The 27,939-nt window shown below is 38.7% G+C and overlaps 1 protein-coding gene across 3 annotated transcripts; it reads left to right on the forward strand.

Annotated features, from left to right (window-relative positions):
• The first annotated feature begins 256 nt into the window (after positions 1–256).
• On the forward strand, positions 257–27,939 carry HACD1 (3-hydroxyacyl-CoA dehydratase 1). Of its 3 annotated transcripts, none has more exons than XM_037139837.2 (7): positions 257–595; positions 10,758–10,875; positions 11,056–11,074; positions 11,152–11,240; positions 16,731–16,852; positions 20,934–21,112; positions 23,978–27,939. In XM_037139837.2, exons 1-7 carry the CDS (start codon positions 456–458, stop codon positions 24,058–24,060), a joined length of 750 nt encoding a protein of 249 aa, XP_036995732.2. In that variant the 5' UTR covers positions 257–455; the 3' UTR covers positions 24,061–27,939. The 3 variants fall into 3 exon arrangements, with proteins under 3 accessions (XP_036995732.2, XP_036995731.2, XP_036995730.2); XM_037139836.2 differs by lacking the exon at positions 257–595 and adding an exon at positions 6,460–6,551; XM_037139835.2 differs by lacking the exon at positions 257–595 and adding an exon at positions 7,659–7,871.

Consider the following 27,939-nt stretch of genomic DNA (forward strand, 5'->3'; position numbering starts at 1 on the left):
GGGTGGGGCAGGGCTTCTCTAAACCCAGGTGAGTTCTGTCTGTCCTGACGCAATGCATTAGCAAGGCGCATGTTGCAAGGCACACGACTTTTGGGGCATTTTCTGGGATGAGGTTCCCTTAGCCAGCGAGGTAGACAGATTTTTCGTGGGAGTTTCCAAACCGTACCCAGGGACTCGGAGACCAGGAGCTCCGGCAATCCGGGACCAGCAGGCGGTCTCCGCCTCAAGCGCGCTCCCGGGCAAGGGGCGGGGCAGGCGGGGCGGCGGTTGGGGGCGCCCGCTCCTCCCCGCGCGAGCCGCTAGGCTGGCGGCGCCGAGCCCCCTGTGCGCGGCGGCACAGGGGGCGCCTGACTGAGGCGGCGGCAGCGGACAGCGGCGCTTTAGCTGCGAGCTCTGCAGGGTCCCCGCCCACTCTCCTTCCCCTCGCGGCCACCTACCCCGGCTGCACGGCCACCATGGCGTCCAGCGAGGAGGACGGCACCAACGGCGGCGCCTCGGAGGCGGGCGAGGAGAGGGAGGCCCCCAGCAAGAGAAGGCGCCTAGGCTGGGCAGCCACCGCCTGGCTCACCTTCTACAACATTGCCATGACCGCGGGGTACGTGCGCCCCACGGGTCCCTACTCTGCCTCAGGCCCTCCCCACGGTGCTGTTCCCCGATACTGCGCGGCTGGAGCGCTGGCTGGGTGCCGGGGGGCGCGCGGGTGGGGCTCGTGGAGGTGCGTGCGGGCCGGGGGGCGCGCGGGTGGGGCCCGTGGAGGTGCGTGCGGGCCGGGAAGCAGGGTGGTCACACAGCTCACGAGACGCGGGCAGAGGCCGTGGGGGAGGGGCGCCGCCGCCGAGTTGAATGGAGCGGAGCGGGGCGGGGATAGGGCCCAGTTCACCGGTCATTGCCTAATACGGTGCGCGGCGTGGCGCGGCGGCTGCGGGGCGCGGGCCGGAGGTTAAGTATAGACCCGGGCAGGAATGCGGGGCCGACCCGCGGGGGAGGCCGCTTCGGCCTGACAGTCCTGGGCGCCGCTGCTGCTCCTGCAGTTGAAGAAACGCCAGGCTCCAGCCATCCCGGAGCTGTCCCGCCAGTGTCCCAAACCTGCTTTCCCCGTCGCCGACCCCTAGCGTGCATTTCCTCGTGTGGCAGATCGCTTGGCAGAGTTTTCTTAACTGTTAATGTCACCACATTTTTTTTTTTAAGCAATAGTACTTCCTAGAGCTTCTTACTTGGGAAGATTTAAATAATAATAAAAAAAAATGTCTTATTAGAGCGTGTCACCCGTGTCCAGTATCTTTATGGCCCCCTGCTCCATTACTGATACCCTATACTTTTACTTCAGGCTGTAAGTTTGAGTTACACATTAAGGTTACACAATGACTATCGCTCTTAAGAGCTGTCAAAGTGACTTCTGTGTAGACTGCTTTTCAAAAGCTGTTAAGAACATGCTCTTCCGTTTCTGATTTGCATTGCCTTCAAAAAGAAGTTATTTTCGATATGGCCTGAGTATAAGTAACCTATATAAATGTGAGGAAAGTTTTAAAAGCTTTTATAGAAAGTTTAGAAAAATGTGATTGGGGATTTAATAAATGATTTGACACAGTACTGAGTGTACAATCCTGAATACCAAACACAGTACATAAGAATATTTATTGAGGATTGCTGTGTGCCAGGCACTGTGTAGGTATCATCTCATTTTTAGCCCTCTGCAGTCCTGTGAGGGGTACATGATATATTTGATAGATTGGAAAACTAACGCACAAAGAAGTTAAGTAGTTTGCTCCAGATCACACAACCAGCCATTGTCAGACTTGGTCTTCAGCCCAGACAGTCTGACACCAGAGCCACGTTTCTTCTTCGCCTTTCTGCTTTACTCACTTTTATGATCTTGAAAGCAGAAAGCTCCTATGTTCAAAGCAACTGGAGAACAATTAAGCACCCTCTATGTGCTGATACCTTTAGATACAGTGGAGGCTGAAAGAATTCTCTCTCCTCTGTGATAGTCTTATCCAATTAAAAAACATTTTTGGAATACCTGCCATTTATTAACTGGTCTGCTGTACCTTCTCTTTTCAGTCCAGCCTTTCTTTAGAACCCTAAGTTACCCACTAAAATATAGAAGTTAGTGCATAACTCTGGTTAAAGCCTTCATTGACTCACTGTTACCTTCACCACCACTGGAATTTAGGCTGTGTCATTGAAGGCTCTTCTCAATATACTTCCAGATGCCCCTTTCTAGTTTTATTGCATTTGAAATCCCTCCTAACACATCATGCCCTCAAAGCGCCATGCATTTTCATTTTCATTTTCATGCTCTCTTCATCTTTGCTCAGACTGTTCACTCTTTGTATAATATCCTCCGTGTACCTTCCATGACTTCTAACCAAGCTACCCACTTTGAAGCTTTCTAGGTCTCTTACCCGATCTAGAGCAGAACTAACTGCTCTCTCCTTAGTGGTCTCACACTTCATTCACCTCCTTCCTACCTGCCCCAGCAAATTACTGCTTGTCTGAAACTTGTCTGTCTCCCTACCAATAGTGAGAAGGTCTTTTGGCAAAGAGAACTGGAATTGATTATCTAGGTAACTAATTCTTTGAAGGTTTTTTAGGGCCATTGAGATTTGAAGAAAGAATAGGATTTGCACATGTGGAAGGTGGACATTTCAAGTGATATGAATTCCGTAAATATTCATGAGATGTAAGAAAACTTGGTATATTCTCTTGGTTTAATTGGAAGGTTGGTAAATAGTGACAAATAAGTTTGGAGAAGTTGTGTTGGAAATGGGACACCAAAGTGTACATTTTAATGGGATTTATAGCAGAGGGTTAGCCGAGGATCTTAGTAGTAATGTTAAGAAATAAAATTTTTACATAAATATAAAAGAGAACTTGCCTAATTCTATAAGCTTAGCATGACCTTTAATTCCACCACCACCCCCCCTTTTTAAAATAAGTATAATCTCCAGATTTTTATTCAAACCTCCATTCTTAGGAAAGCCTTCCCTGACTATCTGATTCATATAGCAACCCCACCCTATTGCCCTTGCTTGCTTTGCTGCATCCCACTTATTGCTGTATAGCCATCCGATGTATTTACTAATTTGTCGTGTTGCTTATTGTCAGTCATCCCCTATTGGAGTGTAAGCTCAGTGAAGCACTCATGAAATTTTATTGTGAATTAGTTCATATTATAGAGCATGCTAGTTATAGTATGTGCTCTGTTGTATATTGTTTCCACTTACTATTCTGTCATATATTTCTATGTAACTTTCATAAATACACTCATGGTTAACATAAGAGTATATAGAGTTAATATACAATAACAGATTAAATCATCCACTAATGCTGTTTTACTTTTGTTTCTCTCGAATTAGTTTCTTAGGATGAATTCTCAGAAGCAGAATTACACATTTAAAGGATTTTTATGGTACTTTTTAAAAAAATTGATTTTATCAGGGGAGAGAAGGAAGGAAGGAAGGAGGGAGAGAGAAAAAGAGAGAGAGAAACATCAATTTGTTGTTCCACTTATTTGTGCATTCATTGGTTGCTTCTTGTATACGCCCTGACCAGGGATTAACCTTCAACCTTGGGATATTGGGACAACACTCTAGTTAACTGAACTACCTGGCCAGGGCTCCCCCCGACCCTGCCTTTTCAACAAAAATCTATTGAGACTGTTAAGTACCTTGTCCTAGGTTAAGTAAGTGACATAAGGTAAATATTTTAGTCCCTGTCCTTGAGGAAGTGTGACCTGGAGCATTTATAAATGGCAATAAGAGACAAATGAAATAGATGACGTTGCAGAACACCTGTCTACAAAGGTGTCAGGTTAGATAGGTAGGGAGAATCAGAGAAAGCTTTGTGGGCAGACCATAGCATTTCAACTGGGCATTGAAGGATGAGTAGGATTTAATAGGCATGAGGGGGAAGTGGCATGAGTTAGGGCACAGAGGTGGACATTGCTGGACATGCTGATGAGGCAACAACACATGGGCTGAAGTGTAGGGAGGGAGATGGGGGTGGATGGGTGGCTTAGGCCATGGCAAGTGCTCTGAATGCCTTTCTAAAATGTTTGGGTTTAATTTGTAAACAGTACAGGAAGGTGTTGATGAAAGGTTACGTTTCACTCCTTTTTTAGCTGGATAACCTCAGATAAGTTACTTAACCTCTGTGACCCTGAGTTTTCTCATCTGTAAAATCGGAACAACACAGCTTTGCTGGATTATTACAAGGAATAAACAGGTCATGCATATAAAGTGTTCAGCAGGGTGCTTGACAGACAGTGAATGTTTAAAAACGATAATTCCTAGTCATAGTGGTTAATTTAAAAATGCACTTCTTGCAGAAATAGCAACTATTTAAGGTAGTTTCACAGTATACATAGTGTGAATTATTAGACCACCAAACCTAAGGTTCAGGCATACAGGGCAGGGCAAACATAGGTTTACAGTTTATCATATTGAAAATAATTCCGTAGTTAATAAATAATAATACAAGAATAAACTCTGACCCTGGCCAGCTAGCTCGGTTGGTTAGATCATCCCAATATGCCAAGATCGTGGGTTTGATCTCCTGTCAGGGCACACACAGGGCACATTGGTTAATGAATAGGTGGAACAATAAGGTGATGTTTCTCTCTCTCTCCATTCCTCTCACATTTCCTCTCTCTGTCTCTCTCAAATCAATAAAAAAAAGAATAAACTCTGTTTTGTGTACTCACAACTATAAACCTCCTTTTGCTCCGCCCTGTATGTGTTTCCCAAGATGTTAACTATACGTCTTGGATTCCTGAGGAGGACAGACCAGGCATGGATCTGCCCCCACTTGTTTGTCCATTCATCTGTTGATGGGCATTTGCGTTCTTGCTCATTCGGAGCTAGGACAAATAAAGCCGTGAATGTTCGCGTTCAGGTTTTTATATGGACACATGCTTTCATTTTTCTTGGGTTAATGCCTACAAGTGAAGTGGCTGGGTCATAGGGTAGTCACGGTAGTCACATTCTTGATTTCTTAAGAAACTGCCAAACTTTTCCAAAGTGGTGGTACCATTCTCTAGTACTACAGTTAGTGAGCAAGAGTTCCACTTGCTGCGTGGCCTCACATTTTAATAGGTATGTTACCTCATTGTGACTTAATTTTTTTAATTTTAATTTTTTAGAATATTTTTGTTTTTAAAAGACTTTCTTTTCAGAGAGAGGGGAAGGGAAGGAGAAAGAGAGGGAGACAAACATTAATGGGCAAGAGAAACACCTATTGGCTTCCTCTCTCAGGTTACCAGGGACCTGGCCTGCAACCCAGCATGTGCCCTGACTGGGAATTGAACCAGTGACCTTTCAATTCACAGGCCAGTGTTCAATCCACTGAGCCACACTAGCCAGGGGTCATTCTGACTTTAATTTACATTTCCTTAGGAATTAATGACACTGAGCATTTTTTCATATGGTTACTTACCAATTGTTTATCTTTTTTGGTATAGTGTCTGTTCAAATCTTTTTGTTCATATTTTATGGGGTTTCATTTTCTGTTAAGTTTGAGGGTACTTCATATAATCTGGATACAAGTTCTTTATCAGATTATGTGATTTGTAAATATTTTGTCCACATTGTAGCTTGGCTTTTCATTCTTCTCACAGTGTCTTTCAAAGAGCAAATGGTCATAATAAAGTCCAGATTATTTTTTTATGAACCTTTTAGCATAACTCTATTGGCATGAGTGTGTTATGTATGATAAGTTAAAACATTCATTGGCTGCTAAATGAAAGTTTCAGTTAGCGTAGGAAAGGAGAGTCAAAGATGTAATGAACAATCCGTGAAACCACAGATGGTATGAACGTCAAAGACCATCATGGTACAAGCCTCCAAATGGTGACTTTGAAGGAGGTAGAGTATAAAGAAGACATGATAAAATTAGAGTATCATTTTTTAGTAACTGCTGAAATTATTATACTGGACAATAATTATCACTGATGGCTAGCATCACAGACAAGAGGGACAGCCAGGAGTTATGTACTCTCTTGAGAAGTACACAGCACAACCTATGAAGTACCTGGAATGTGAACCTATATGACCAAGCCCCCAGATCATATAAGAATTATAAGGGGCAGAAGAACATAGTATATTACATGTGGGTGTTCGATTAGCACAAACCAGATTGAGGGTAACTCTGAAGGACAAACCACTCAGCATCTTCAACAGAAAAATTGTAAGAGAAAAGCAAATGGAGTGAGGGGAAACCTAGAGATTAAAAGAGACATAACAGACACAGCAACTTATTACAATGTATGATTTTTATTTCAATCATAATGTAAAAAAAATTAAGAGACAATTGAGGAAACTTGTATCCTTACAGTTTTATTATTTAAGAAGTTATTGTCAATTTTTAAAAGTGGGATAGGGGTGTTATGGTTGCATTTATTAAAATAATGCTTTTAGAGATGCATAATTAGGCATTTATGAATTATATTATAGGATGTATGATTTGATTCAAAATAACGAGGAGAGGGGACAGTGGAGAGAAGTGAATAGACATTTGGATGAAACAAGATTGTCCATAAGCTAACAGTTAAGGTGGGCAATGGGTACATTTTACCTTCTTTATATCTTTATATGTGTTTGAAATTGTTGGTAATAAAAATTTTAAAAAGCAGTGTTGAAATTTTTTTTAAAAAGGAAATACAGATAACCAAATTCTTCAAGGATCAGGTGGTTGCCAGGAAATCTCAGGAGGAAAAGAAGCATGAGAAGACAGCTAGAGGAAAGTTCTCTATAGGGTTTTTCAGGTCATTATAGCCGTACTGGCATGAGAAGAAGGCCCTGTGTTTAGCAAATGATGGCATATATCTCCTGTTACCACGCTGTTCTGTTACCTCCACTCACTAATTTAGTTCCTTGAGTAAGTACTGCCCCTCTTACCTCTAATTCCCTGGCATCTAGCACACTACCTGGCTTAGAATTAAATGCTGAACCTAAAGATGAATGAATAAACAAATGAATTAAGCAAGTAAGCAAGGAAATTTCTGCAAATGGAAAACATGTTTATATTTTCCCCAAAGAGTATTTAATCAAAGACCGAGTGTGTCTGTTTGGGTGTACATTTGGGTAATCGATAGCTTTGGCATACTTTTAAATTCATTGAACTTTTCAGAAAAGAATTTCTAAATGCAGAAATTCTAATTGTTGTTGGAATTGCTTTAGGATGTAGGAAGTCTGAAGTTAGGTAAAAACATCAGGTTCCTGGGAGAGACTTTGTGATGGGGTTAGGAAGTGAGCACTTACTGGTTCAGGTGAGTTCCTGGCCGTATTTACTGAAAAACAGACAACAGGTGAGCATGGATGGTTGGGTGGCCCTTTCTAGCCCCACAGTGTTAATATCCTTTATTTTAAACAGGTTAGCGGTCAGTATTCTATTACTACTATACCAGTTGGTACAACACTGCCACCTATGGATCAATAGTGAAGTTTCTTATAATGCTAACAATACATGGCTTTTTATATCATCCTTTGTAAAAATAAAGAAAACTTGTCCTTTAAAGGAATTCTGTGATGAATTCTTTGGTAGGTTAATAATTGCCTCTCCAATTGATCTTTAAAAATCTGAGTTTGGATTTGCCTTAAAAAGGCAAGAGTATGGAAAATTTGAGTTAAAACATCTTATTAAACTTTTCGTTTTCTTATTAGAAGTAGTATAGGGACTTGGAATTGAGGGGGTATTGAAGTAATGTTTTGACCTGGAAGGTACTTAAAACACTGTGCTGATCAGTGGTGTCAGGCTGGACCAGCACGGAGTCGACACCAGCAGCTGAGTGCCCAGGGAGAGGGAACAGCACTGGGGCTGGGGCGCTCTAGGGCGGTATTTCAGACTTGACCGTAACCTACTCTAGATTTGGGGTAAGTCACATACATAATGTCTCTGCATGGTGATTGTCTCATAGAAAACAGAGACCTTCAAACTTTTTTGATAGGACACCATTATCAGTTACAATATTTGAGTATAACTGTCCACATAACTTTTAAATTTATGATTTACATACATGAATTACTACAATTTGCAAATATCTCTAGGCACAGTAAGTACAGTACTTAGGACCAGACCAGTACAGCACAGCGGTTCAAGAGCGTGGACTCTGTCTAGCTCAGTGGTGGGCTTAGGTCCCAGCTGAGAGGTTATGTGACCCTTTCCACCTTCTTCCACAGCAGTAAGATGGGGTGATAGTCGTCGCTTCCTCATCGGGTTGCGTGGTGGTGAAATAGGAATGTGTTAACTGTGTGTGTAGAACAGCACCTAGAACATTGAAAGTGCTTACTGTTATTATCATTCATAGTTCCACATTTCTAAGGTCTTTGTGGTAGTTTCAGACATTTATTTGACTTCTTGTCATATCCTATGAGACAGTCCTGGTTTTTTCCCCCATTATGTGCTGAGGTAGAATAAAAGTCCCAAGAGTAAAAATGTCACTCTGCCAATTGATAAAATAGAACAATTTTCTTATTGTTCTATTGAGCTTGCATTTTCATTTATTCAATCAGTAGTTTATTTGTAGGAGTCATAAAGCCATTTGTCCATTTGTGACTGTTCTTTAAAAAGTTAAAACTGTAATTTTTTCTTTTTAATTAAATTTATTGAGGTGATGTTGGAAAATAAGTGTACAATTCTGTAACACATCATCTGTATGTTGCACTGTGTGTTCAGCTCCCAGTGTCGAATTTTCCTCCATCACCATATATTTAACCCCCTTTCCCCTTTGCTACTCCTCACCTGCCTCCCCTCTGGTAACCACTGTACTGTTGTCTGTATCCAAGTATTTTTGTTTGTTTTTCTTGTTTGTTCATTTGTTGCTTTGTTTTATATCCCACAAATGAGTGAAGTCATCATTTTGCTTAGCATGATACTCTTAAGATCTCCCCATGTTGTTGCAAATGGCAGTATGCCATCTTTCCCTGTAGCTGAGCAGTAGTCCATTGTATACATGGACCACATCTTCTCTGTCCACTCATATATCAAAAGACACTGGTTGTTTCCATGTCTTGGCCACCGTGAATAATGCTGCAGTAAACACAGGGGCACATATATCTTTGTGAATAAATGTTTTCAAGTTTTGGGGGTAGATAGCCGGAAGAGGGATTGCTGGGTCATTTGGTAACTATTCTAAATTATTTGAGGAGCCTCCATACTGTGTTCCATAGTGGCTCTACCAGTTTACATTCCTACTAGCAGTGAATAAGGATTTCCTTTTCTTCACATCCTCAGCAACACTTGTTATTACTTGTATTGTAGTTTTCATTTGCATTTCCCTAACAGCTAGTGAAGTTGAGCATCTTTTCATATATCTGTTGGCCATTTGTATGTCTTCTTGGCAGAAGTATCTGTACAGGGCCTCTGCCTCATTTGCAAATGCCATCTCTGTGATTGGTTGCCTTTTTTTTGGTGGTGGTGGTTTCTTTTGCTGTGCAGAAGCTTTTCAGTTTGATATAATCCCATTCACCTATTTTTGCCTCTACTTCCCTTGCCTTTCAGGTCAAGTTCATAAAATCTTCACTAAGACCAAGGTCCATACATTTTGTTCCTATGTTTTCATTATATAATTAATTGTTTCAGATGTTATATTTAGGTCTTTGATTCATTTTCAAATAATTTTTATACATGGGGACAAACTGTAACCTAGTTTTATTCTTTTGCATGTGGCTTTCCAATTTTCCCAATACCATTTACTGAAGGAACTTTCTGTTCCCCATCGCATGTTTTTGGCCCTTGATCAAAAGTTATTTGCCCACATGTGGGTTTATTCTGGACTCTCAATTCTATCCCATTGGTCCGTGTGTCTTTTTCTGCCAGTATCATGCAGCATAACTTGAAGTCAGGGAGTGCGATACCTCTGGCTGTGTTCCTTTTTCACAGGGTGGCTTTGGCTACTCAAGGTCTTTTGTGGTTCCAAATCAATCTGATGATATTTTTGTTTTGTTTTTAAAAGTAATTTTAGAGTTTTTAAATCCATTTAACTAGACAGTTTGGAGACCACTGATTTAAAAGCCTGCGGTAGCTACTCATTTCCATGGTTATATCATTAAAGGTTTAAAAAAGTTACAGATATAGTGGAACTTTTTAAAACGTTTATGCTTTTGTAATTGTGACTGTAGGGGGTTGAGTAGCAGGGAGAGAAAGCTGGTCTCCCCAGATGCAGTTTATATTCTGTGTACTGTGAATTCACGGTATGGAATCTATATTCGACATGCAAATACAAGTTAAAAAGGGAGGACGTAGGTTTTTATTCTTTTTAAAAATAAACTCTATGGAAGTGGGCCCATGCCTAACCTATATGTGTCCCTTATGTGGCACAGCAGTTATTTAACAAAAAAATTACAAAAACATTAATCAATTCTTATTAAAGATTTTATTTACAAGTACCTATTTACATACACACAGCTTTTTACCTTAAGAAGTCACTATATAATAAGTAAATGGCTTTATAACAACATCATTTTTTGGTAATACACCTGACTTTTTCAGTCTGTCACCTTATCTGCTGAAACCAAAGACAGAGTGGACATCGCTTGACATTTGCGTGTAGTTGGTCTCAAATGTTCTGTTTCTCCCCTTGAAGAGTCAATGAAAAATAATGTCTGTCCTTTCTTCCTGAGATTTTTAAAAATGGAATAGCGAACTGAGACCACAATAAAACACGCATGCTCTTTCTATATAAATTATGACATTCTTTTTAAGAAGGTTAGTGGTATTCATTTTTATCAAACTTTATAAAATACTTCTATTTTCTCTAGGTGGTTGGTTCTAGCTATTGCCATGGTACGTTTTTATATGGAAAAAGGAACACACAAAGGTTTATATAAAAGTATTCAGAAGACACTTAAATTTTTCCAGACATTTGCCTTGCTTGAGGTAAGTTTTCAATGATGCTATTTTTCTGTGATTGTAATATTTATTCAAAAACATATTCGTTGAGCAAAAGTAATTTTGCTGATTATATAACACCTACAGATTCATTTAAAACCAAAGTTAACAGGAATTTATTTTATGTTGTATGCTACTGACTTGTGAATTTTTTTTATTTGCCTATAGGTAGTCCACTGTTTAATTGGTGAGTTTTTTTATTTAATTTTTATTTTTGGTATGAATTGCCTTGAAGACAATGGTTGACTTGATTTTCTCATTCAGGAATTGTACCTACTTCTGTGATTGTGGCTGGGGTCCAAGTGAGTTCCAGAATCTTTATGGTGTGGCTCATTACTCACAGTATAAAACAAGTAAGTGACATAAATGCATCCTCTACTCAAGCCTGCAGGGAGAGCTTTTGTAGTAATAGGAATTAATAATAGCACTGGAGTATGTCAGGAAGTAGAACCAGTGGACTAAAAAGGGTTGGGTTTGGATTTAAGTGTGATTGTTCATTGGCTCAATGAATTAGCAAAATAACTGAAACACAAGCAAAGCCAAATATTGGTATTTTATATTCATGGTATAGTGTCCTCTAGTATTTTCCAACTTCAAAAATTAATATCTGTATTCTCTATCAAATGGTTAACTGAAAATTTTATTTTCCACTGAGGTTATTAGTATTGTCTTTGTTTATGTAATTGAAGTTGTTGGCGTAAACAGTTTATTTTTCCTCATTTAGCATTGAGTGTCGTAGCAACACATAAAATGGAAGTGTAGCTCTGGAGAGCTCAACAAATGGCAAAGACTAAAAGTTAGAAGGGTTAAGGGACTTAGGGAAAAATAAGTACAATATTTGTTGAAGCATGACAGGAGACAGACCTGAATCTAGTTAATGGCTTAACTCCTTTTAGGCAAACAAACACATTCTTGCTGTGTCAAGACATCGGGGCTTTTAAACCCATGACAGAAGCATTTCCCAGATGGGCCCTTCTGACCTTCTTGACAGCCTCTGGAGTCTCCTGTCTACTTGAGGACAGATCTCTGACCTCCTTTCCATTCCTCAGATGCCTTTCTTGTCTCTTCTGCTTGGGATGATTCATAACCTCCCTCCCACTGCCTGCAAGACTCATTGGCCTGCTGTCTTTGTGGGGACAGATCGCCGACCCTCTGCCATTTTATTACTCTACAGTTCAGCTCTCTGGACTTCTGTCTTTCACTCGACCTACTTAATCCATCTGGTCCCTAACCAATGACTGCTGTACAAATAGCAGTCTGTGCATGCCACCTGGAGAGCCAGACTTTTAATTCAGATTGCCATGTAGTTTAAAAGCAGGAGTCCAACATTAACGTAATAAAATAAAGACTATGCTGAACAGTGAATGAATATTACAGCTGGGCCAGGACCACAAAGAGTCTGAAGACTGAGGAAGAAGAAACAAAAGACAGGGTGGCTAACATTAGCTGGAGAAAATAATTTAAAAACGAGCTATGATCTCATTTATATGTGGAATCTAATGAGCAAAATAAACTGACACACAAAGAAGAAACACAGGCATGGATCCATGGGACAGACTGACAGCGGTCAGAGGGGAGGAGATGGGGGGACTGGGTGAATCAGCCAGAGAACACGTGTGCACAGCCCATAGGCACAGACAACAGTGTGGTGACGGCCGGAGGGAAGGGTGGTAGCAGGGGCTGGGTAGAGGTGGGCAAAGTGGCGGGGTGGAGAACAGAGACATCTGCAATAGTGTCAACAATGAAAATAAATGAAAACATAAAAGGATAAAATAAAAGCAAACTACAAGGTGACTAGTCCCCAAGTGATAAAAGCCATCTGCTTGGTTTTTTTATCTTCCAGAGGATCTCTGCCTTCATGTTATTATTTAATTTTATCCAACATTAGCTTCCACTGGCACCTTTTCACCACTCTTTAAGTAATTCAACATTTATTGAGTGCATTCTATACACCTGGCCGTGTGTTAATTTGTGGATTTACAAAATGAATATGGCAGTCTGCTGTCATGTGCACTGGCTGTTGTAGACCAAGCAGGGGCGGCCATGCAGATGTTGAGTGGTTCAGCAAGTACATTAGTATGCACCTGCTCTGTGCCTGTTACCGCACTGGGGATCCAGCTATTAGTAATACAAATGTAGTTCCCACCTCGTACAGCCTGTAATTGGGAGAGATACTAAGCAAGGTGTTGCACAAATAATTGTTTCATTATTTTAGTGTTAGTGCTTTGAAATAAGGGACCAGCAGGTACTGCAATATACTTGGGGACTTAGCCTGAGCTAGGGAGCGAAGGAAGGCTCCCTGAGGGAAAGACTATAAGCCAAGCATAGAGAGGTATACAAGAGTCAGGCAGACCAATTTCAGTACAAACTTGGAGAGTGTTGTAATACAAATATGAATAAAATACTGTGAGAACAAGGAAGGTGAGCATAACTTCTCAGGGTGAGAGGAAGGGTTTGGAAAAGTTTTTCAAAGGATATGATGTTTTTGCTGGAGATGCGAAAGGATTTTCTAGAGGAGAAGCATTCAAATTAAAGGGAATAGCACAAACATTCAGAACATATTCTGGAAATAATACAAAGTTTAGTGTCTCCAGACAGAGGTGTTGGGGATGCAGAGGAGGGGGTCTGGGTGAGGGTGGGTCAAGTAACTGAAGATGAAGTTGGAGAGATTTCTGAGCTCAGATTATGAAGAACCTTGAACTTTCTGCTCAGGTGGTAGGATTGTATCCTTTCCTCTTGTTAAGCAGTGGGGCACCAATGAATTTTTTTATTTTTTAATTTTATTTATTTTTATTTTTTACTTTTTATTTTATTGATTATGCTATTACAGTTGTCCCAATTTTCCCCCTTTGCCACTCTTCACCCAGCATCCCCCATTCCCTCAGGCAATTCCCACACCATTGTTCATGTCCATGGGTCATGCATATAAGTTCTTTGGCAACTTTATTTCCTATAGTTGCTCCTAATATCCCCCTGCCTATTCTGTACCTACTGTTTGTACTTCTTAATCCCTTCACCTAGTCCCCCATTCCTCCAAACCCCCCTCCTCACTGGCCACTATCCCAGTGTTCTCTATATCTATGATCCTGTTTCTGTTCTGCTTGTTTGCTTAGTTTGTTTTTTAGATTCAATTGTTGATATTTATTTATTGCCAATTTAATGTTCATAGTTTTGGTCTTCTTCTTTTTCTTAAATAAGTCCCTTTAATGTTTCATATAATAAAGGTTTGGTGGTGACGAGCTCCTTTAACTTTACCTTGTCTCAGAAGTGTTTTATTTGCCCTTCGATTCTAAATGATAGATTTGCTAGATAGAGTAATCTAGGTTGTAGGTCCTTGTTTTTCATTACTTTGAATACTTCTTGCCAATCCCTTCTAGCCTGCAAAGTTTCTTTTGAGGAATCAGCAGCTTTTAAGATTCTCTCTTTATCTTTAACCCTTGGCATTTTAATTATAATGTGTCTTGGGGTGGGCCTCTTGGCATCCATGTTGTTTGGGACTCTCTGTGCTTCCTGGTCTTGAATGTCTGTTTCCTTCACCAAATTAGGGAAGTTTTCTTTTATTATTTTTTTTTCAGATAGGTTTCCAATTTCTTGCTCTTTCTCTTCTCTTTCTGGCACCCCTATGATGAGAACATTGGGACGTTGAAGTTGTCCCCGAGGCTCCATAGACTATCCTCGATTTTTTTGGATTCTTTTTTCTTCTTGCTGCACTGACTGGATGGCCTTTTCTTCCTTATATTCCAAATCATTGATTTGATTCTCAACTTCATCCACTTCATTGTTAATTTTCTATAAATTGTTCTTTATTTCAGTTAGTATCTCCTTCATTTCTGATTGGATCCTTTTTATGCTGTTGAAGTGCTTGCTCACTTAGTTCTTTGAGCATTCTTATAACCAGTGTTTTGAACTCTGCATCTGATAGATTGCTTACCTCCATTTTGTTTAGTTCTTTTTCTCTTCTTTCATTTGGGCCATATCTCATTTTGGCAGCCTCTCTGTGTTTGTTTCTGTGTATTAGGTAGAGCTGCTTTGACTCCATGTCTTGATAGTGTGGCCTAATGTAGCGGGTGTCCTATAGGGTCCATTGGCACATGGGTCCATTGACTTAGGGTCCCCTATCCCCTAAGCTGGGTACTCAAGGTGCACCCTTAGTGTGGGCTGAGTACACCCTCTTGTAGTTGAGTCTTGATTGCTGTCAGCAGGTCAATGGGAGGGATTTAACCAGGTCAGACAGCTGGTAGGACAGACTGTGACCTCTGGCCAGCAACCACCTCCCTCTGTGGCTTGTGGAGGTCGTTGGGTGGTGGTGCACCAGCGTGGTCTGTAACTGTCCACTGGGTGTGCAGGCTCTGGGGTTTGGAGGTGCAGGCCCAGGTCAGCCACCACCTGTGCTCTGTATGAGCCCTTTGGAATAAGCTATAAAGAGATCTGCAGATGGGTGCTGCTAGTACCAGGCCTCAGGCCGCTCAACGAGAAGTACGGGGCTGGGCTCAGCTGTTGCTTGTTTGAGCACATTTAGGAAGGTCTGAGCCTGCACCTAGCCCAGCCATTCCTGTTGAAAAGCCACTGTTACCAGCTTGGGTGGGTCTGTAAAATGGATGGGGTGGAGCCTTAGGTAGCTTTCAGGGTGCAGCTAAGTGTGTGAGCCAGGCTGATGGAGAATCAGATACGGTGCTACTGCACTGTGGCTCTTTGTGGGGGAGGGCTCAGAAAAGGAACAGTGGCTGTTCTTTGTAGTTCTCTCTGGGAGGAAGCAGTCGCTCAGCTCTTGCCCTGATGCCAGGCACTTCAGTTCTTCCACGTATGCCGCTGGTGCCCTTTAAGGCGCCGCCCCAGTGCTGGAGCCCAGAGGTAGTGAGTCTGAATAAGTCCATGTGCGTGATCCTCCAAGAAGAGATACCTGGGTTTCTTCCTGTTGACCCAACCCCCACTGGTTTTTACAGCCAGAGGTTATGGGGATTTTTCTTCCTGGCATTAGAACCCTGGGACGAATGGTCTGGTGTGGGGCTGGGATCCCTTACTCCGGAGATACCCTCCATTTTATATCCACCACATGTGGGTTTGGGGCCAGCCCCTGTTGCGTCTTTGCCCCTCCGCCCCTCCTACCCATCTGGATGAATGGGATTTCTTTCATTCCTTAGTTGTAGGACTTGCATGCAGCTCTATTTTCTGATGATTCTGAATGATAGTTGTTTTGTTGTTTAGCTATAATTTTGCTGTGGTTGTGCAAGGAGGCAAGCCACGTTTACCTACGCCTCCGTCTTGACCCCCAGTGAAGCTTTTACTTGACAGGACTAGCTGCCTCCAATTTTGTTTTTGCTTGCTTCTTTGTTTTGCTTTTAAGAGAACTTTTGTCCATGAAGCGAATCAATAGTGGAGATACCCTTTTAGGAGGCTGTTACGATAGTCTGTGTGAGAGATGAGAAGGCCCTGGATTAAATAGGTGGTAGCAGTGCCAAGGACAAGTGGGCAGATTCAAGACTTAGTTCTACAGTAGAATGGCTCTGATTTGATGACTATACAAAGTTGGAGGCTTGGATCGTTCCTGTGCTCTTTTGAGGGGGTGATGCTGTACTGGGACAGTTGAGTTATTGGCAGCAGTAAAGGGTGAGAAAGAATCAGTAGAAATGTGACCATTCCTGTCCTAAGGACATATTTACATTGTGTTTTTATAATGAATTATGTGGCAGCGACTGCATTAGTTTTCTGTTTTTTATATCTGTTTAACCCTACCATTCCATTATATATAATGAAAGACACACAGTAAATAATTAAGATATAATATCTTCATGGAGAAAAAATTTCGAGCTTAAACGACACTGGATTTCTCTGTCATTCTGCAGATCCAGAATGAGGAGAGTGTGGTGCTTTTTCTGGCCGCGTGGACTGTGACAGAGATTACTCGCTATTCCTTCTACACATTCAGTCTTCTGAACCACTTGCCATACTTCATTAAATGGGCCAGGTGGCGATGCCTTGTAGTTTAGTTTCTCACAGTCCTATGCATGTGTATTTTGTTGCTGAGCTTGCTCTAGAGAATTAAAGTTTGTGTTTCAGCCCTGTGATGCCAGATGCTGTTGTTTTGCATATTTAACAGTGTTATAAGTTGCATTCTAAAGGCCTAATTTAATGATCAGAGAGAAATCATATTAATATGTATTTTCAGTGAAGTCAACATAAGACAAATTATATTAGTTTCCTTAATCTCTAAATAGGTCATTAATTTTTCTATGAAAGTAACATACACATTTTTGCAATTATATTAAGTATACTTTGTGCTAAAAATAGGGCATTTTGTCTGATTGATTTAAATTATTTTAATATTCAGTCTAGGAGCCACAATTTTTAGTCTCTTATACATACAATGTCAAGTTTGTTTTAAGTAGCAGAAACAGGAATTTTTAAAAAGTCACACTTATTTGAAATTGTATTATTTGCAATGGGGACAGAATTTATATTTCAAAGGTTCTAAATATATCTATCCTAAAACAACAGTTTTTAAAGCAAAAGATGTTTTGTTCTTTTTAAAGTTTGAATTCTCTGAGCAGCTGATATTTTACAAAATTATTAAAAAAACAAGACTGTTCTTTGAAGATCAAACCACAGACCATCATAGATTTGTCCATTTTATTCCCTATAATGTACTTATAGTTGCAATAACAACAATAACCATAACTTAATATGCTGTGCACCGACTGCATACCTGAGATGCAGGCATGAACACAACAAAAATCTCTGTCCTCTCAAGATGGAGAAAACAAAAAATAAAATACTAACAGCCATGTGAAATACTGTATGTTAAGAAGTTCAAGGAGACACAGGGTAAGGACGTCTCTCTCATTTACGTCTGTCCAGGGTAGGCAAGATAAAAGAGTTCCACAATATTTTCATTTCTTTAGATTTTTTTGTTAAACTACAGAAATATGTTTCATTGCAAAAAGCTCAAACAGTACAGAAGTTTGTAGAATAAACATAGAGTTTCTGTTTGTGCTCTTATCTGACCGACTTCTTTCCCGTTGGAGGGAAAATGTTTGGAGTTTAACCATTCAGACTTTTTCTTATTAACAAAAATGTGAACACGGTGTGAATTTTTAAAAGCATAGATAGGATGACATTGTGTTTGCTTTTTGTTTATATCTAGGAGTTTTTTTTTTTTTAAAGTCACTACAGGTGTATACAGATTTAGCTTATAGTGTGACTGACCCAGTTCTCTTACTGCTAGAATTTAGACCATTTTCAGTTTTCTGATATTATAAATACTGCTTTGAGATATTATAAATAATGCTATATCCATATTTCTGTTCTTTTTAAAAACTCCGCTATTCCTATTAAGAAATTCCTAACTTGTTTGAAGGTAATCCATAACTAGTGTCTAAAGTTGTTTTTGATTCTCATATATTAAAAGCCTACCATTTTTCTTCAGTGACCACTCCTTGTTTGTAACTCATATATTATGCATGTTCCAGTGTAATAAGTGAGAATATATGAATAAACCAGTAAACTGAAAAGAAGAAAAAGAAAACCTTTTACATTCTTTATTCTCTCACTGCGCAAGGATAATCACTGTTGTTATATACTTTTTTAGACTCAACATATTTTCTAGTTCTTTTTTCAACATTCTTGGCTTATCACTTTGTATTGATAAAATGCTTGAAATTATGATTTGAGCTAAAACATATTGTTCATCTTAAGAAAGTTGTATTATCATTTACATTTGTTTGGTTGGTGTCACTCCTGCTGTACCCGGAAACTTACTTGTAGATACCGGACCTTTCACAGGTCCGTAGTTGGGAAGGTGGCCGACCGCTAACCCTAGAGTGCCCTGTGCTGTTTTCGTGACCTGTCGTCTGGACATCCAGCGCTTTTGAAAATACTAATTCATGAAAGTAGCCTTCTTTTTTATTTGCTGTATTTATAACATTTGTTTGTGTGGAAGATAATGGTTTTTAATGCTGCCTTTTGGAATGCATTTGCATGTCTTGGATTTCTGGAGAAGTTCCCAATGCTGCCATTCATTGCATGTTACAATTTGCTCTTTAGAAATCCTTTGTCAATTGTCTTAATGTTAAACAAGATAGTATAAAAATCTTTCAACTTTGAAATTCACATGTTAGCATAATACATCATGTCAGTTCACTATAATCATGAATAATTATATTTCATGTCAAAAATCATAAAGATCTCAGCCACCTATATATATACTTACCAACCCTCTTAAATAACCTAAAATTATATTTGTACTTACGTTCAGATGTTGAAGGTATTGTTCTCATATAAAGCTTCGCTTTAAAACTGCCTTTTTATTTATGACTAGTTGACCTACTGTGACAGTTGGAATATAATTTGGTTCAATTTACATCAGAAGTGTTCCTAGAAAGTCCACCAAACAGATGATTGTATATTGTTTTGTTTTCATACTGACTTCCATTTTAGTTTCAAAAAGGCATTCCCTTCCAAAACTTTTAGATGACAATTAGGAATCTTCAAGGAACATTATATTTTTTCTGAGTGGTAATTAAATCATGCTGCCATCAGAAGTTAGAGAGTTGGTGACATGTAATCTTTTAAAAATGCAAATGAAGTAAAATAAATTATATAATTGATTTCCATTTCAGTAAAAATAATCACTCTTTAAGGCTTTAAACTAATTTATTCTACGAGTGATCTTTTTTTCTGTTAAAGAACAGTGCAACAAAAATATCTGAGAGTCAGATAAAGTTTAAAAAACTACTTAAATAAGTTTGAATGTGTTACTTGCAAAAGGAATAGATATTTAGTTATATGATTTTAAGTTGAGATAGGAAATTGATATTGCAAAAGATTGAATTAATTGATACACAAATAACTACATGGTCTAGAAAGAAAGGCAATAGACCAAAGGAAAGGAAGGGATACACAGGGCAGTAAAAGGATCATATTTCTTTCTTAAGCAGTTAATCTATTTGGCAAATAATTCTGTCTTTATCCACCATATTTTACCCTTGTATATCCTTGGCATGTAGGAATAAGGCGATTTTTAGGTTGTCTCCAAGCTTCTATCATACTGACAAATTTGGCTTCTCTTTACATGTATTTCTTAACATCAACAAAATGATCAAATAAAATATGGATTATGTTTTTGTCCACCAAAACTTTAACCTTAATTTTCTGCTGTGTGTTAACTGACTTGGAGAAGAATGATTTTCTTTAATGGAGAAATATCATTGCTTTGGGTCCTTGAGGCGCCAGCAGCGGGTCACCGGTACACACCTGAGACTGCCCCCTGCCTGTGGCTTAGGTGCTGTGCAGCCTGCTCCAGGTCGGAGAACTGGCCACAGTCTAAGTGAACTAATTGTGATTTTCAGATTTTTGGATAGAATTTTCGCAGCTCTGTTTTAAGCAAGCTAAACTGTCATTTAATGTGGGAATTCAGGAAACAACTGGTCTTACTTGTTTTGTTGCGAAAGTAGTTTTAGACAGTGTATTCTTTAGTAGTATTAATGCTTTTAGGTAGTGTTATCAGTTTTCTGGAATGTTAATTCCCTTTTAATTAGTAGCCATAGAGTTTTCCAAATTTCTCCCAAAGAAATACTTTGGTAATTTCAAGGTTTAGATGTAAAGTAGGATCATAACTGGTCTTTTAAAGTGCAGCATTGAACAATAAACGTCTAGCTGCAGTAGGGAAAAATCAGTCAGAGAAGTTACCTTCACAATACCTTACAATACTTACATATGCTTCACAATACATACATACTGTAAAATACTTAAAAAACTGCATGTATAGTAAAATGTATACAGTTATTTTAGTACTTTAAAGTAAGTTGACTTCTTATTTTAGTATGATTTTTCCCATTTAAAGTGGAAACTGCTGTGAGAAAAAGGATAATTAAGTTAAGAAACAAATGATTAAAGTAGAAAAAATTAATTTTTTATGTGAGGTTATTGTAAATATGTATATGAAGGAGAATGTGTAAGTTCAAGCATACATAGTAATAGCAAAAGAGCCATTATATACAATCCAATACTTATTCTAGAAAAATAATTCTCTAAGGTTTTTCTTTCTGCAGATATAATTTTTTTATCATCTTATATCCTGTTGGAGTTGCTGGTGAACTTCTGACAATATATGCTGCCTTACCATATGTGAAGAAAACCGGAATGTTTTCAATAAGACTTCCTAATAAATACAACGTCTCTTTTGATTACTATTATTTTCTTCTTATAATCATGGCTTCATATATACCATGTAAGTATGTATTGATTAGTACTTTGATTTAGTATATGGTATGAAAGCTTTTGGAAAGATACCATAATTGCTAGTTTAATAAGTAAGGAGAAAAACAGTTTGCAGATAAGATACATCAGAACCTCTATTCAATCCCACATATTTTCTTTAATTTGAAATAAATGAAGATCTAGTGAGTCAAAAAAGACTTTTTCCTAGTTATGAACTGAAAGGTAAGTAAATTAATACACAAATGATTGCCTTCTCAAAATCACTTAACAATAAGCTTAGTTTGATACATTCTTAAAGAAAATTGAAGTATTTGTAAGCATTTAGAATTACAGATCTGAATAGAAACATTTTATTCAAGAAAATGTGAGGTCATTTCCATCTATTCATTAAGCACATGCTTGGAAAAATCATCTAGGAGTACTTTTTAGTCTTATGTGTATTGCTCTGTGCACTGGAAAATAATGAAGCTACTTTCCTTAAAATATATTGAATGATTCAGCCTTTTTACTAGTTTTCATCACCCTTCAATAGATGCAATGAATTAGTGACGCTTTACTCACTGCATTTAAGTACTAACAGTGGTATATGTTTAGGTCAGATTTTGGTAGTCACTGACAGAGAATAATGTAAAACAAGATAGTTACCCTTTCACTAAAATTAGAGACTGATGTCAGTGGGGAAAAAGGGAAATAAGAAAATTTGAGAGAATCTAAAATCTACATTGATACAATATAAAACATTTAATCTAAAGGGGATGAGCATAAAACTTGGCCAGCACCTGGAGGCCCCCAATTTTTAAGCTTTTCGAGATAAAAATTGACTTAATGGTCAGGTAACGTTTTTAATCCCCTCCTCTTGTCGCGTTTCAGCCTGTCTCACAGAGTCAGTTCAGAAGGGCTAAGGAGTGGGACACCTGTAACAGTTGTTTATACCCACCCCCTGCTTTCTCAACACCCAGTATTTGGCAACACACCTTGAGCAGAGCCCCACCTGGCTTCAGTGTCTTCCATACATAGTTGCACGTTCAGGTATTGGGTTCTCCTCTTCCTCATGACCACTGAGACATCTGCACAAAACCCCGGGCCCCAGTGGATTATGGTGAGAAACCAGTCAGCTAGTAACTTTCGACTGCGTGTTTTCAGGTGTTCTGGGAGACACAGACCCTGTCCTCTGCCGGTAGCAGCTTCTCAGCTCATCATGCTGCCATTTACCCGAGAGGCCCACTTGCTAGAAGATCAGTCAGCTGGGGGATGTTTTTGACTTGATTATTAATATTAGCAATAATAACTAACTTTGCTTTGCTGACATTCTTTCCTAAGTAAAAGTACTTTTTGAGTACTTATTTGAATACTGTTTATTCTCATATATCATGGGGACTTTATAGATTAGAGAGATTAAGTAGATGCATTAAAAATCACCCAGTTATTAAATAAGGCCAGAATCTGAACTCAAGCTGATACTTTTACTGAAACTATTCAGAATGTTAGAGAAGCTTTTGCAATCATTGGTCAGTTAGCTTTAAGTATATATGATCTGAGTATATTTTAGTCTCCTAGGTATAATATGATCATTATATTTATCAAGATAAATAGTGACTAAACTTAAAAAAGTAAAATCTGTTGTGCGTTTTTCTCCATTTTAGCTAAGTTCTATATAGATGCAAGATAAAAGAGATTAAGTAACCCTGGCTGGTGCAGCTCAGTGGATTGAGTGTGGGCTGTGAACCAAAGGGTCGCTAGTTTGATTCCCAGTCAGAGCACATGCCTGGGTTGCAGGCCAGGTCCCCAGTGAGGGCCATGTGAAAGGCAACCACACACTGATGTTTTTCTCCCTATCTTTTTCCCTCCCTTCCCCTCTCTCTAAAAATAAAAATAAAATTCTTTAAAAAATTAAAACGAATATTAAGTAAAAACTCTAGTCTTGCAAAAAATAAATAAAATAAAACAAAATAAAAATAGTTATCTGAAGTTGCCTAAGCAAGATAGTTAAAGCTTATTTGTCATTAAAGTCACTGATTTGGCTGTTCTATTTCTCACTTCCAGAGATGCTTTTATATTTGTATTGTTAGTAGTTGATGTGAATTTGTTCATCCACTAACACTTATACTGTAATTTAAAGCACCAATTCAAGTAGACTCAGAATAATTCTCCAAAATTGGATAGGGCAGGTGACAGTATGGTCACTGGTCTGATACATGTACATCTGTGTGTTTGTATGTAACAGACCGCCCTTCCCAGCCTAGAAGTGCTTCTGCACTGGGCTCTATTCTAACCTTCTACTGGTCACTCTCCACACAGGCCCTGTGCCTTCTTGATCACCCTCTGGGAACCGGGGACCATGGGACTTGCTACCCATGTGGCACTGAGTGTACATGTAGATACTGCTCAGACCTCTTCCCCCATCTGCTCTCTTCAGGGTTAACCATGTCAGCAATCTACACAGCCCTGAAATCAAGGGGTGGCAGGGCAGCAGTTTGGGAGGGGCATGGGTTGTGTGGGCTTGCATCTCCACACGTATATTCATAAGACCCCTCATGGGCCAGGTGGGCAGCTATCCTTACACTGGAATTTTCTGGCACAGTACTCCAAATTGTTACAGGATTCTAAATTCAAAAATGGTCTCCCAGGTCATTAGGAAGGTGTATTTATCGAGGTATTTAAATTTGCTGAAATCCCCCACAGCTTATGGCATTAAGGTATTTAGGCAGATGGTATTATGTGGGCCTCCATTTGTGCTCGTACCTGACCTTTATAAATATTAGGGGGTAGCAGTGGTGTCTGATGCCCTTGCTCTGAAACTTTGCCGCCTTTAAGAAGTTTCCAGTATAACTAATTTCCAACAATAGCTTATCTTTGTTTTCTTTTTTCAATTAAGTGTTTCCACAACTCTATTTTCACATGTTACGTCAAAGAAGAAAGGTGCTTCATGGAGAGGTGATTGTAGCAAAGGATGATTGAATGACCTCTGCAAACAAGGTGCTTTTTCCAGAATACCCAGGATTACTTGAGTCCGAGTTTTAATAACAAGAATAAACAACTTCATGAAATATTGCAGATTGTATTATTTCTTCTAATATAACTTGAGACATGTGGTATTTGTCAGTATTTGTCTTCACATTATGCCACGTCCATTTTCTATAAGAACTATACAGATATTTATCAACTGTTGGGTAGGTGAGGATCATTAAGAAAATAATTGGTATTTTACAATACCTTAAAAAAAACCTTTTGTGTTTCTTTTTAGTTTTATAATTTTTTGCAACATATGCTCAAAGCCTTTTAAATCAATATTTAGAAATTACTTTAGTGATTTAACATTATATGCCTGCTGTGATAATCTATATTTATAAATGAAAGTAAATGCAGAATTACAATAACTTATTAATAATGTGTTAGTGTTTCTTGAACCCAAGATCCATTTTTTCAAGCTATAAGGAAGGGAGCATTTTGATTAATAACAATTTTTGGAAGCATGGATGTAATTTGCCATTGTGAGACCTTAGATGTGGATGTCAGAATTGGAAAATATACTTTGGAAATATGTCTAGGCCATTGAAATTACTTATACTACTAAGCAAATTTATTTTTATTTGAATTAGCCGTTCAAGGATAACCTCTTCAAATCCAGGGGTTTGAAGGGATTAAAAACAACGTAAGTATATACTTTGCCTCCCTTTCTGCAGCCTGGTGACATGAGGTGTGTTTATAATGTTACACTCAGAACTCTGGCTGGGAAAGGCTGCTCTGTACCGTGGAATTATCCATTGAAATCATGTTATGATAATCTTTTTGTGGTGCTGAGATAAAAAGAAGTTTTGAGCCATGGTCTGAAGCCAGACTCCTTTTATCTGAATTTCACTGAAGAGCAAAAGTCTGATAACAAAGCTCCTGTCTAAATATTTAATAGAAAGATACACTGAAAGGTACACTTTCATACTGTTTTAATCCTTAACTAAGTTCCTTAAGAATTTTCCCCTTATCTTAAGGTTTGCTGCTTTAAAGACTCAATTTAGAGAGAATACTAAATATGTGACTTAAAAAGAAAAGAAACTTTTCCTACCCTAATATATATATAGGTGCAATTTGGGCTTTCTGTGCTCTGTGGTGTTTGCATTTACATCAATGTAACATTGCACTTCAAAATTTTGTCATCACCTCCTTTTCAAATGATTTCACGTCATTTGTAGTTCAGAATAGTTCTGCAAACTTCCATTGTACCTAATTTGATTTTTCAAAGGTGCTACTTTCATACATTTTAATGTTTGCAGCTGAATGTTTTAATGAGCAGTATGCATTAGGTTACTAATTCTCAAAGTGCAGATGTGTAAGTCTCTTTTTACATGGCTTGACCTGTTTTCATCTTGAATTTTTATATGGAATGATAAAATTTTCAGGGAAATTTTATTGTTGGTAACAAAATATAAAATGTTCGCATATTTATCTTGTTAGATCCTGGCCTCCGAAATATATTTCAAATCCTTTTCTTGAAATTTGCATTAATTCAACTTGTACTTTCCTTAAGCAGTCTAGTACTCTCCCCGCCACCCCCTCCCCTTAAGTTGTGGAATATCTTGAAGTAGGAATTGTGATTAACTTTAATGAGACAGGCACATGCCCCTTGTATACTGTTGGTGGAAATGCAGACCGTGGAAACAGTATGGTGTTGCCTATGACCCAGTGATTCCACTTGTGGGAATACATCCAAAGAAACCAGAAATACTAATTTAAAAGAATTTATGCACCCCTGTGTTCATTGCCATGTTATTTGCAATAGCAGCCCAAGCACCCATCAGTAAATGAGTAGATAAAAAAGCTGTGATATATTTATACAACAGAATAGTACTCAGCCATAAAAAAGAAGGAAGTCTTACTTTTTGCAACATCATAGGTGGACCTGGAGAGCATTATGCTAAGTGAAATAAGCCAGTCAAAGAAAGACAAATACCATATGATTTCACATATAAGTGGAGTCTAATGAACAAAATAACAACAGAAAGAGACTCACAGATACAGAGTACAGACTGACAGCTGTCAGGAGGGAGGGGATTTGGGGGGCTGCATGAAAAATGTAATGGAATTAAGCAAAAAGAATTCCTCAGACACAGACAAAAGTGTGGTGATAACCAGAGGGAAAGGTGGCAGGGAGGAAGAAGAGGGTAAAGGAGGGGATAAATAGTGATGAAAGGAGACTTGGGGTGGTGAAAACAATATACAGATGATGTATTATAGATTTGTACACCTGAAACCTATATGATTTTACTAGCCAATGTCACCCAATAAAGTGAAAAATAATTAAAACTAAAAGTACAAACTCACTGAAATCGGAACTGTTTCACACTGTCTGTATGCCCCACACTGCAATCTGTGTAAAAGATGTTCAATAAATTCTTATAGAATGATGAAAAAAGTGAAAATATATCAAACTATTCAGTGACTAATGAAGGGTGCCCCCCCAAAACCAGAATTATCTCTTGGAGGACGGGCCCCTTGTCATATAGGCTTCCCCACGCTAGGTGAGTGTTCTGGGAACCCATCTGTATCCGTGGACCAGCTGGCATCAGAGGCTGTGTTCGGCTTTGGTAAATTTTTTTTAAACTTCATGCATTTGCCCATTTCATGGTGGGTGATCTATGAGCACACCTGCCCACAGCATGCTGAGTATTCAGGAGTTTTTGACCAAAACCAGCATAATCTCTGTGCCCCGCCCTCCCTATTTACCCCATCTTGGCCCAAGTGACTTTTTTTGTTTCCCCACATGAAAAAAGTCCTCGAAAGGACAGTATTGGCAGGAGCACTAATAGTCATCAAAGTCAATGAGTTCAACCATTGTTTTGAGCAGTGGAAAAAATGTCTTGATAGGTGTATTGCATCAGATAGAGAGTACTTTGAAGGTGACTGAAGTTTAAATGTAAGAATAAATACACAATTTTTTATAAATAAATTCTGCATTTTTGGGTCCCCCTTCCTATCTTAAGATACTGAAAGTATGCATAAGTTTAGGTTTAGTTTATTTTCAGTATCTTCCATATAACTCATTTTTAAGGATTTTATTTATTTTTAGAGAGAAGGGAAGGGGGAGAAAGAGAGGGAAAGAAACATCGATGTGAGAAACTGGTTGCCTTCTGCTTGCACGCCCTCCACCCCCAGGGTCTCAACCTGCAACCAAAGCATGTGCCCTGACCAGGACAAATCGACCCCCTTTCACTTTGTGGACAACCCCCAACCCACTGAGCCACAAGGGTCAGGACCTACTGTGTGCCAAGTACTGTTGTAGGGAATTTACCATCTTGCTCCCATCATACCTCTCTCTTCCTAAACCTTTGACAATTACTAGGTTCAATTGGTTAAGAAATCCCATAGCAAAATAATTATCCGTGCTTTAACAGCATACAATGCATTGGTGATCTGATGATTTCAAAGTTCTTTGTTACTTGTGTATGTGTAAGTATATCAGCACCATTAAATAGGTAACATTCTGGTTTCAAACTGCTTTCAAACAAATGAAAATCAATTATTAATAGAAAACTGATAAATCATTAAGGCATCATTTAAAGACATTATTAAAAGCAACATTTAAAATATTTTTCAAATTAATGTGCAAAATGTAGATGTATTTTTAACATGTAGATCTGGAATATACATATAACTGATAAAATAAAAATATGAGCAACACAGTTATATAATTTCTACTTGAGCATTAAATGGAATTGGAACTTCAATTTGTTCATCTTTTTAGGCTAAATTTACACAAACATCTTAAATAGACATAAGTAATTTTTCTAGATATGAAGCTTAAAAATATACAGGGTCCAGCACAAAAAAATGCCCCCTTTTTAT

This window comes from Artibeus jamaicensis, unplaced genomic scaffold, assembly GCF_021234435.1.
Source record: "Artibeus jamaicensis isolate MK-2021 breed Jamaican fruit bat unplaced genomic scaffold, CSHL_Jam_final contig_426, whole genome shotgun sequence".
NCBI classification, from domain to species: Eukaryota; Metazoa; Chordata; class Mammalia; order Chiroptera; family Phyllostomidae; genus Artibeus; species Artibeus jamaicensis.

Bases quoted from the DNA above. Each gene is read 5' to 3' on its own strand.
- HACD1 (XM_037139837.2), top strand. From the start codon at position 456: ATGGCGTCCAGCGAGGAGGACGGCACCAACGGCGGCGCCTCGGAGGCG. The intron at 16,853-20,933 runs GTGGCGATGCCT...TTCTTTCTGCAG, and splicing joins TACTTCATTAAATGGGCCAG to ATATAATTTTTTTATCATCT. The intron at 21,113-23,977 runs GTAAGTATGTAT...TTTTCAATTAAG, and splicing joins CATGGCTTCATATATACCAT to TGTTTCCACAACTCTATTTT.